This window comes from Pezoporus flaviventris, unplaced genomic scaffold (assembly GCF_033815535.1).
Source record: "Pezoporus flaviventris isolate CSIRO_AGI_PZ_B2104156 unplaced genomic scaffold, CSIRO_AGI_Pfla_v1 ptg000001l, whole genome shotgun sequence".
In the NCBI taxonomy this organism is placed as follows: domain Eukaryota; kingdom Metazoa; phylum Chordata; class Aves; order Psittaciformes; family Psittacidae; genus Pezoporus; species Pezoporus flaviventris.
In genome coordinates this window covers 48,761,066-48,772,680 of record NW_026892549.1, presented here as the reverse complement: position 1 = coordinate 48,772,680, position 11,615 = coordinate 48,761,066, and the positions used below count along the sequence as shown (strand labels likewise).

The following is an 11,615-nucleotide window of genomic DNA, read 5'->3' as shown; positions in this document are numbered from 1 at the left end:
AAGCTTTAGAAATGTCATTTCAATCCCTCTCTTGGTGGAAATTCATGGTTCTTCTACAACCATAATGCAGATCTCAACCAGAAAAATCCCAAACAAAAACACCCCCTACTCCTCCCTCCCCTTACATTTTTACATATCTAAATGTTAGGAACTTGGCCCATCACATTTAAAATGCAAGTTACCCTTGGTAGCGATGATTTAACTTCTTATCATATGCTATTTCTCTTGCCAAATGCAGCTAGTAATAAACACAATTATTTGTACAAACAGTAAGAGTAAAGAGGACTTCCAGACACCACCCTTATTTTATTTATAAGCCTTCATTTCCTAACAGTTGTCAAAATAAAATAAATAAAAAACTGAACAAATGAACAAAAACCCCCCACAAACACACCCAAACCCAACAGAACAAGAAAAAACAACAAGTTTTCTGATTGTGTACTTTGGATTGTCAAAACCTAATAATTAGGGAAAATGTCTTGCAGTTGCAGTAACACGAATGTATTTCAGGATGCATAGTCATTTTTCCTGGGTACATTATCATAGCCCAGTTTTCAAGCAGAAAGTATTGCCTTCTGTATACCCAGTGGTCAGCACAGCTCACTGTCCTGCTCCCTGTTTGCAAAGTGCAGTCCTTTTTCTGTCCCTACTTTTAGCCTTGTCTTCACTCCAGCACTATTCCATGGTTGCATTTTGAATGCTTTTATCTGCTGTGTGGAACTGTCGTATCTTATCATTACGGCACCTACAATTACATTCCTTCCTTAGCATAATTTACGAGGCTTTAGAGAGTTATTTGCATACAGTAATCTATTATAAAATTACTCGGGTGCAATGTCCGACTGAAGTCAACACGGCAATCAAATACGATGTCTCAGCAGAATCTTCTTCTATTGACCCAATTTATACTTACAGATGAGTATTTCTAAGTGTAAAAATTGTAATTCTCATTTTAAACAAGAGATGCCAAATAGCCAATGGAGTATGTCATGACATGCTTGTGTTGCAATTAGCAGGCAATGCAGGTATGAATGAGCTTTTGGAAGTAACCAGCGCAGGGTCTGTATTGACAAAGCCTCCATCTGTGGCAGGCACAGTCCTCGCTAAGGTAATAAATCATGTGTTGACATGATTTTTAGATCAGCACTCACCTGCTTCACTGCAAGAGCTTCTCACCCTCTCAGCCAACAGCTTGAAGTAGCCGATGGGGGCTCACAAATTCTGGTACAGAAATCACTGCAAGAAAAATCCCCTGCCTCGCTGTGAATTGTGCAAAACCAAACTCAAAGGACATTTTACCCTTGGATACCTGATCAACTGGTTTCCAAAAACTTGTGACTATTTTTCTTAAACTACTCACAATCTAAATGTAACAGTGATCTATAGACTTTCTGGACTGAAGGGAGTTGCTTTTGTTGCAAAGGAGATCAGTTTAATTCTTGATGAAAAAAATAAGCAAACCCACAAGCTTACTCGGCTACTGCAGCTGCAATCAGGACAGGTGGTCAGCAATTGTCTCTGGGTGATTTTAGGATTATGTGCAGTTAAACAGGAGAGGACAGGCAGCCTTTGAAAGGTAGCCCACAATAAGGGAGACCAGAGTCTTGTGGAGTTCTGTAGGTCTGTGCACTGAAAAGCTGAATACATTGATGTCAGCACAAAACTATGTTAAATTAGTGGAACAATGTACCTCCTGAGTGCTCAGCAAAAGCCCTCTAAGTAGACAAGGCTTTTTCTAGTAGGGCCTGACTGAAAAGTCTCCAAAAGCTCTGAAAAAGAAACAACTGAAAACCAAAATACAAGTTTCATTAATCAGAAGTTTAAGGTAGGGAGGATTGAAAGAAGCATCGCTCGGCTCCCTTTCAGATTCACCATAACTAAAAGACCTGTCAGAATACATCTGTAGTTAAATTTTTCTTATTACCATTCTGGCATGTAATCTGACTGCACTTGGGACATAAAAAAACCAAAGTCAGAATTCCAATTATTAAAGATTTTGAAGGGGGTAAATCAATTATTAGCAATTATTTCACATAGCCCGCAAGAGGTATTTTAGCTGCAGTCTGAATACATACAGACACTACAATGGATTGTAACCATTCCAGAGAAGTCCTTGTCTGTCATCCTTTTACCTACAGTCAGGAGAAGCCTTTCTAAGCAGTTTACAGGTGGTCATTATAAAGTTGCTGATATTCAGTAGAACAAATTAATCACGAGTTTACCTTAAAACAGCTACGGCATAACACGACTGAGCAAAGCCTATGCTGCAGAGCCCTAAATGAAGTTTCAACCTGAAAAATACCTTTCTTAACAGTAAATTATTTTAGAAAATACTAGAAATATTTGAATAAAAACCTCTTAGCAATGAGCACTCTAAATAAGAGTAGTCTGAAACTGAACAGAACTCTGAAGCTTGTGGTCTGTTTTAAAGAGATGCAAAACATAACCCAATACACACTGTGAAAACTGTGATCTTATGGTCAGCTTTGTAGTTTTGCATACTGCTAAAAAATGCATTGTAAAAAGGCTTTTAGCCTCACTGGCTTTACAATAAAGTTCTTTTCCCTTACTACTTACCCGATGTATGATTATTTTTCCAGCAAACAAGCAATTTCAAAATCACCTTCCTAAACTCTATTGTAAAATACTTAGGCCAAAGGTCGGCCTAGTCCAACAGCAGCCATTGTGGTTGTGCTAATAAAATGATACAGGATTTTTTTTACTTGCAATTGGTAAGCCAGTCAACCCAGGTCATTTCTGCTGTTCTGTTTCGGATGGCACAACTGAGCTGAAACGCAAACTATTTAAGAAGCCAGGTTTGAGTGATTATGGAGAAATTTTATTGGGAGTTCAATTTGCTTGCCCAGGGAGGAAAGAATGAGAAGGGGAAACAGCCGTGCTGCTTTAGTATTAATACTGTAAGGTTATCATTAAAGCTAACTCTGTAATCTTATGACTGGAGACCAAACTACTCAATTCCCATTAATGCTAACAGGAATAAAGTACCTTTCCACATAAAAACAATGGCAAGAAAAACACAACTACTAGTATAATTTAAATCAGTTTCATTCTCTGAAAAAGAATTAACTTGCTTTATGCTATGGGAAATGAATTTATGCTGGCTGCCACAGATTACTCTTTTGAGAATAGAACTCCCTCAGTCCAGAGACCGTGTGCTTGCAAGTATCTCCATAAACCTCTGCAGCTACCACTGCAGAAACTCAGCAAACATCTGCAATGAATACTGCTGAGATTACATTTAGCAATCAGATGATCCCATATGAACGCTTCAGAGGGAAGCTTTTTTTTCCTCTAACTAAGGGATTAAAAATACATCAGAAACCACAAAACTCTTTTCTTTCCTATAATTTTAAACTGAGCGAACTACCAGTCCGGTGCTCTGCCAGTTTAACTCATGCCAGAAACTTTGTCTGATGTCCTGCCAACACACTGCTGCCTAGATTTTCAGTTTCCCCGAAGATTACATATATTCACCATACCCTGCATGACCTGAGGTTAACTGCTTCGATGTGGAGTTTATGTGGTGCCCAGCAGGCCTGTGTACACAGACAGCTTTCACCCTAGATGCTCTCTAAGCCATAGCAACACCCTTTTTATCGTAGGTTCACTACAAGGGTAATGAAAACTGTGTTTAAAAGCAAAAAAGGCAATTATTTGATGAATACTAAAGAAGAAAGCAGGCGGGGGCGGGGGAGGGGGAAGTTTTGCTTTGCTTCTGGTGAGCAGGATTGTATGTTACATGGGAGTTTAGTTTGATTCAAAAGAAGCCTTTCCTGCGTTACCCTGCAAGGTGCTGCTCATGTAGTGACAGGAAGCAGGTGGCCATCTCCTGCCTGCTGTGGGCAAAAGCACTGGTACCCTAACTGCTGCTGGCTTGCAGATTCTGAATGGATAACTGCCAGCTACAGCGAGCCCTGCACTGCGTAATTTCATTGATTACAAGCTTTTCCAGTGTCTTTAGGAGTGTTATGGTTAAATTGACTGCTAGCATACCTTTCCTTGGCTGGGATGCTGGAACCTGGGAAAAGGTGGGCCTGGCCCTGAAGTGTCAGGGACAGAGGCCACTTGAAGTTGCCATAGGCTGCAGGGACCTGCCAGCTGCTTTTTGGTTAGCAGTGCATGGCTCCACTCCCCAGCAGAGCAGGAAAAATGGGTACCACATGGGGACACCCCCAGCCAGACTCTGTCTGATGGAGATGCTGCAGGTTAAGTTGGGACACATTTAATGGGAATGGCTTCCCACACTGAAAGAATATTCTAAGCAGTAGCCAGGAGACATGGGTGTTTGAGTAGGATCAGGCTTCCTTTCCTATACTCCCTTTCTGCTAATCTCTTCAGAGCAGCAGCATGGCTTGTATCATCACAAAGAACCAACCAAGTGCTTGAGGCACCCCAGGCAGTCATATCTGGGCAGCTAACTCAACACTTCCGAATTGCCTTTTGCTGGAGTCCCCCAGGTGATGTTGGCAGCAAACGAGGAAGCAGCAGTTTCTACCCAGTCTCTCTTGGTCTTAATGCTACAAGGGCTCTGGATCTTATTTATCTTTATAGATATATATATATATATATTTTTTTTTTAACTGACGGCTGCCCCACTGGTGACCCTGTCACATTTTTACAGAATTCCAGATCATCATGGGTGATTTCCATTATTGTTACATGCATAAATACAGAAACAAATGTGTGCAGTAGATATATTTAAATAAAAATTGTCAAGATGCATTTATTGTTTTAGTTTTGTACAAAAGCATAACTTAAAAGGCAGACTAGTATAAACTTACTTTGTGCCAAATATTTAAACTTTTCATTCCAAAGAGTTTCTGATTCAAAACTTGTAGATACAGTTTCCACCTGGGAAATCTCCTTTTTAGACCACAGATAACACAGTATTGTAAAATCAGAATTCTGCAGTCTTTCAACCAATCCAAAGCTGCATTCTGCTTCGAGTGCCCGAGTTTTAGCTACTCAGTGAATGGATCATATGAAACATGAGCCATGCTGGAGTGACCTGATGAAAAGTCAGTTTGCCTACTGCTCATTGGTGTTCTGAAAAAAGATGTGCATTAGGATCTATGACATGCAATCTTAGCAAAGACTGATAAATACATGTGTAAAAATAAGGTGACATGTCTGGATTTTGCCTTGACACTTCATACAAGCCGAAAGTAGCATAAGAAAACCTGTTACTGAAGCGAGTTCCAGATGTCATGCAGAAGCTCAGTTATTCCCAAAGAAAAGAGAATGCTTCCACTCTGATTTTGCAAATTGGTTTTCCTTCTCACAGGTAACATCTTCACAGTAAGCCTGAAGGGTTTTCTCAGTCACCACCACAGCTGTACTTGCCTTCTGACTTGGAGCATGCAGCGGCAGTCTTTGCTGACAACATCTCCATAGATGCTCGCCTCCACTGGAAAACAACTCCCACAAGAACAAGCAGGATACCTCCCTGAGATGCCCTTTCAAGAGTCTCCAAAGTGAGAACATTACTTCAAACGCTACTTTCCCCACAGAACAAGGCTTGCTGTGCTTCAGTGCTATCAAAAGAGGGCTAGCGCAAAGCTAGATGCATGTTCTTGTCGTCCAGTATCCAAGTGGAGCTTCCTGGGATTTTAAATGGTGGTGGATGCACTGCATGACAGCAGCTGTACAAGAAACAGCGTGCAGCTGCACAAGTGTTCCACAAGACCATCTGGAGGAAAGTACCAAAAACAGATGCAAGCAAGCTCATGTATTTCAGCAAAATTAAGAATAAAGAAACTGGTGTCCATGCAGTGTTTGATATGCCATAAAAACTCTTTCAAATAACGTCTGATAAGAAAACTATTTACCAGTGAAAATGCAAGCTTAGACACTATGAACAGTTTACATCTTGCAGGTGTTCACTAATATGGGACAGTGGCATTATGACCAGCGGCTCACCTTAAAGTAGGTTACTCATGGGTTTCCAAATGAGCTCGTGTTTTATGGTGCTGTACAAATAAAAAGTGGGGAGCATATGAAAGATCTGTATTAAACTCCACTGCATTAAGTTATCCAATGCATGAAAAATGACCCAGATGCATTTAAAATAAATGCATATTACAATATCAATATAGTATTATAAAATTATTACTTATGTGCACAGTCCTGATATCTATAGACATGGCACCGTGAAGAAAGCCTGGTTCCTAAGTGGTTTTATAGATACTTGGTAGTGATGCAGTTTGCTATCAGTCAGATCATAATGTCTCTTCGACTTTGGTTCATTCAGTGCAAAATATTTTTGGGAGTTTTTTAAGTCTTATAAAAATAAAAGGCATTTTTTCCCCTTAAGAGTGCTTAAAGAATAAACACTAGCGGAATGCCTGTTCAAGCATGGAAAGTGACCAAAACAGAAACTGTGTTTTAGTTTGCTTGTTTCCTGTTTACACTCTAAGAAACATAATATAAGGAACCTATAAAAATAAACAGAAGTCACTGTGTTAGGATTTTGTTTTCCTGATATGCTGTGATAAATTGCTAGTTTCTTCTTAAAATAGTTTCCATGCAGTATAAAGCATAAAATCAGTCTTATGGTTATTAAGTTCATTGTAACAGCTCAGCTTTTGTCATAGACACCACTGGCAAACGCATTTCCACAAACCTCCTTAATGCAAGCCGTTATTGTTACATCCTTTGTTGCTGACTTTCCTTCCAATTCACTTCTGCCCCAAGTAGGTGAGCTCTATGGTGCACACCGTGCAGACACTCATAGTCTTCGGTAAAACAAGAACCGGATATGCTACTATAACATATGGCATAAAGTAATGTACCTTCAGGGATTAAAAAGGAAGAAAATAAAAAGGATTTTTTTGATAATTTACTGTGTAGGTAAGGGGCTGAATGATTTCACATTTTAACTTGAATTTTATATTCAACAACTTTGATGAAATCCAGTTTTTGGGTACATGTCAGTTTTGCAGTAGCCAGGTTGATCGCAACATGGGATTATGTTTCTCGTTTGCTCAGAACATAAATTTAAGAAGCTTGGCTATCCTGAAAAACCATGGATTGCAAGACTTGGGCTTCCCTGCACATCAGTCACACTTTAATTTCACTGTAGAGAATTCTGCCACTACCACAATGCTTTTTAATTGCTCTTTCATGGAACCTCATTATTTGAATTGCACTGTGAAACAATTTTCTTCTAGGAAATCCAAGACAAACGTTCATTCATTCATTGAGAAGACAGATCCACAAAAGTCCAATGAGCTGGGCACTGTGGTTTGTGTGTCACTCAAGTCCGAAAGTACTTGTCTCTTCAACTGCTGTCAACAGTTTTTCATATAACATAGAGAATGATGGATAAGGGGGAAGGTCCAGACGATTAAAACAAGTGTGAGCCCTGAGGGGAGGAAAAAAAGAGAAGGTGAAGAAGTACATTATTAAGAAGTTCAAAAGAGAACACACAGACTGGTATGTGCTTGCATAGAGATGGGCAGATAGTAGTCTTTCAGAATACTTTGTTCTGTCAAATGATGTTTTCCAATTGAGCACATAGCAAGGTTTAATCTACTTGCTTCTAATTAAAATAAACCAGTAAGAAGGATTTATAAAGGTCTTTAGAAGCACACTGACAGCCCAAAAGGCATGGGATAAATTTTATCCATTAAATGTGCATGAGGAAAGAATGACAGAGCATGGTACAATTCAAATTGTCTGTTCTGAAATCTTGGCTTTAAATGTATCTTCTGAGAAGAAGGTTTTTTTTTTTGGTACTGATGATACCTGAAGACTGTATTTGAAACCTTAAGCAAGATATTTCAGTACACTGAATATGCATAAGATACTAGATTTGGTGAAAATCCTCCAGATACACAGGAAACAATCTCACAGCAGTAAGGGACAGACAAATGAGATGCTCCTCCTTCTACATTTCCTTGGCGTAGAAATCCTGTTCTGCTTGTGCTGATTTACACAATGTACATACATGGCCCTGCAAGCCAATGACCTTTAGAATAATACTTTTTGTAATTACATGAAACTATGCATGTACCTCTAGCATACCACCCTGCTTTCTCAAGAGGACAACCACATGGTTTCAATCTGTTTCCAAAGTCTATGTACCTCAGTTTTTTGACACACTTCGAACTGACTCTCAAAACTTCTTCCAGGGAATGAAAAGGGAGAGAATAAAGGTTGCTCTTTATAGCAGAATAATGGATATCACTGCCTCAGGGCAGGCTAAGGATAATACTTTCTAAAACACTATAATGGAGGATTATTCTCTAGTGGAATAGATAACTATTAATGTGATGGGCTCTTGAGACAGAAATGATGCAAAGAGAAGCTGAACAAAAGCCCCACTTTAGACTGATTTTAGAGGATGAAAACCTTTGTTTGTATTTTGGCAGGTCTCGGTTTATTCTTCTGCAATGTAACACATCACAGAGTTATTTGAATACAATTCAGGTGAAAAATTTTCCCTGCAGTGACCTGCCCTTCATCAGTATGAGCCATCTTAAATGTAAATGTGTAACATAAAGTCAATGGAAGGATGAACAAGCTCTCTCCTTGCAGCAAATTAACTCCTCATTTAATCTAACCACTCCCAGAAATCTGAGTGTCTACAACAGACCTGTCCTGAGCTTTCTCTGAGTCAGAAAGTGCTGTTTTCCATAGGAATACATTCACTAATTGCTGTTTTAGTGGTTTTCAACTCCCAGCTACACGGATGGAACATGAATTGGGTTAATCTCATTTGTTACAAACCTAAGAGTCTATTACAAACCCTCATCGAAGCTGAAACACTCACTTAGTCACAGCCGTAGTGTCAGGCTGAGAAAATGCATGCACAGTAGAGAAGGCCACACTATTACTATAAACATAGTCCAAACATCGCTTAAATCACTTAAACATCACTCCAATCACTTAAAAAAGGCACTGAATTTCACACCCTCCCCATAAGTCTTAGAAGTATACTGCTAGTACATGCTGTATAGCAGAGGGGACATTTCCCCACCCTGTATTCCAGATGCCATCCCTTGAAGGCTCCTGGAAGAAAGCTTCCTTCGTACTCCTGGTTTGCCTTTCCAAAAACCTTATAAAGTAGTATCTGTGAATTTTTGAAGTAAAAGACTGATTTAGACCCAGCAGCAAATGGAACTCAGTGATCCCTTGAGTTCAGTGGAGAATGTGGGAGAGTCTTAGGCAATTAACAACCTAACCACATGCTTCTGCTGCATGGAGCTGACAGCCATTCATTAGAACTATGGATCATGCTGTGTGGGCTGCAAAACCACAAATTAGAAAAGACATAGTATATAATTAGCAAGGGATTAATTAGAAACTGGTTTAATATTAAGCTTGCAAGTTGTTTACATTTATGAAGAGAACTTTTATCTTAATTCTGAGGGCAAGTTTGAAAATGTAATCACCTCTTCTGGAAAACCAAGTCATTAAAAAAGACAAAAACTTAAGATCTTTGTCTTCTGAGGCAATGCATGCTTTCCTCACCCCAGCAAGTCTTTGAACCAAAAGGTTTTTTGGCTTTGGACTGTATTTTCCCTTTCCAACATTTCAATCCACATGGGCACTAATTGTTCATCCTCCTGGACTCACATTGTATGATAACATGAAAAACCATCTTGGTTCCTGAAGTCTAGATTCCCAATTAATCTCCCCTTCATTCTGATTGGAGTAGTAAATTGAGTGACTTAGGGTTAAAATTCAGCAGACAGAAATACTACTTGAATGTGAATCATCACATGCACATATATGTAATGTACAGCTATGAGCCTGGAACCAAATTTCTCAGCATGTAAGTGAATTGAATTGAAAGAGTAACAGTCCCCGTGCTGATTTAGTGTAATCTACAACACAGCATGAGGTAAGGAAGGAGAACTGGCATCAGGGATAGCAATAGTTAAGCTAAACCTGTAATCATCAATCTTTTCAGGGCCCTTTACATGACTTATTAGTGTAAAAGGCAATGATACTAGCCAGGCAACCTGACATGAGCCTCACAGAAATGTCACTATTTTGATTCAGCAGAACTGATTACAAAGCAGTCAGAACAGTGGGAACTAGGTAAACATCTAGTGAATACTTCTGTGTTTATATTCACAGCTGCTTAGACCGTAAGCACATACCTAAGTAACTATATTAGTTGCCTTTTATGCCTAAATATCAGCACGAAGAGATGGGGATGGGTATTTATACATGTTTTCAGCAGTGCAGTAGTTCTTTTAGAAACGGAGGAAGAAACAAAGGCCACTGCCTTGTCCTAACTTGAGTTCTAACTATGGCCACCCTCACACTAAGCAATATCAAATTTCACAAGCACTCCCACTTAAAGGGCAATTTGCAAAGTAAAGCACTGCTGTGAGCAAGTGACAGTGCCTTAACACAAATACTTTGGTTATCTGACAATCAGTAAGAGTCACAGAGTCCTAGGGCAGCATTCTCAGCACATCCAGCAATGTGTTTACACACGCAGGGCTTGTGCAGAAACCTCTTCAAAGTTTGCTACTGGGGGGTCGTAGTTAACGATGTCTTCTTACCTTCAAGCCAGCACTACTCATTGTTTGCACAGTAAGTCTTTGAAGCTGGTGAGAAGCAGGCTGAAGCTACACGGCACAATGCAAATGCTACTTTCTGCTGAGGGCTTAGCCCATTTAAGCATGAACACGGAAGATCATTTATGTTTTATGAGATCAAAGTTCCCCATGTATGAATGCCAGGAATTCTCAGCTCATGACAACTGTAGATGTTTGTTATAGAGTTGTTGGTTTGTTTGGTTTCTTTAAACAAAACAAATGTGTTGTTGGTTTAATTCTCACATTTTTATGTTAAAAACTATCCACAGAAACAAAAATCAAATATTTCCTAACCAAGGGAATCATAAATGAAACTTCAAGGGCACGATACATTCTCCTGTATTTGAAGAGTTGGCTTTTCCTCTCTATTTGCTGAACACCTTGTGGTAGCAGAGTTTCTCTGTGTCTCACAACAGGAAGCAGTTTTACTCTGCAGTTTGTTACAGCCAGGGCTCTGCCAACTCTTTCAGGGGAAATTCTGAACATCCTATTCTGGCATGTCCTGACCTTTTCCATGCTACAACCTGTGCTTGTTAGCACCAGGAATTCCAATATTAGAGACGATATAGAAAACACTCCCACAATCTTTTTTCTTATTTAAACTCACAAAATCTTGTATTTAGAAGTTAGAAATAATAAGAATAATTTTAAAAAGTCAAAACTTTTTAAACAAAATCAAAGCTATTTCATAGCTAAACGATAAAGTAGACTTACCAGGATACAAGGGATTACTAGGCCCCCAAAATATATTAAGAGCATTTTATTTGAAACAGCAATTTCCAGAATTTGCTTATCTTTAATCCTCAGTTGCCTGGCTCTCACTTGTACTGTAAACTGGGAAGATGGCTTTGTTTAAAGGTCACCTGCTGTGCCTGTGGATATCACAGTGCCACTTCTGAGTCTGACTTTCTCAGTGTGGTTCAAATGGCAGTCTGCAGGCAGGAGCCTACCCCAGTCACGCCTCTGCCTCTGACTTTACGCTGAAGGAACAAGCTAAGTGATGCTGGTCAGAGAAGCTCGGTGTGTCTGACAGATGCT

At 39.5% G+C, this 11,615-nt stretch overlaps 1 protein-coding gene and 1 long non-coding RNA gene across 4 annotated transcripts in view; both read right to left on the bottom strand.

The window, feature by feature from the left end:
- Positions 1-423: 423 nt before the first annotated feature.
- On the bottom strand, positions 424-4,233 carry LOC133271336 (uncharacterized). The gene is made up of 2 exons (XR_009744094.1): positions 4,015-4,233; positions 424-1,236 (listed from the first exon to the last, which is right to left on the bottom strand). It is a non-coding gene; the product is annotated as an uncharacterized LOC133271336 (long non-coding RNA).
- A 485-nt stretch (positions 4,234-4,718) lies between these two features.
- Positions 4,719-11,615, bottom strand: part of HECW2 (HECT, C2 and WW domain containing E3 ubiquitin protein ligase 2) — a 175,702-nt gene continuing 168,805 nt past the window's right edge. For all 3 annotated transcript variants that reach the window (XM_061457064.1, XM_061457059.1, XM_061457073.1), the window contains one exon: positions 4,719-7,384. In XM_061457064.1, coding sequence (XP_061313048.1) covers positions 7,273-7,384 — 112 coding nt within the window. In that variant the 3' untranslated portion in view covers positions 4,719-7,272. The remainder of the gene's footprint in view (positions 7,385-11,615) is intronic.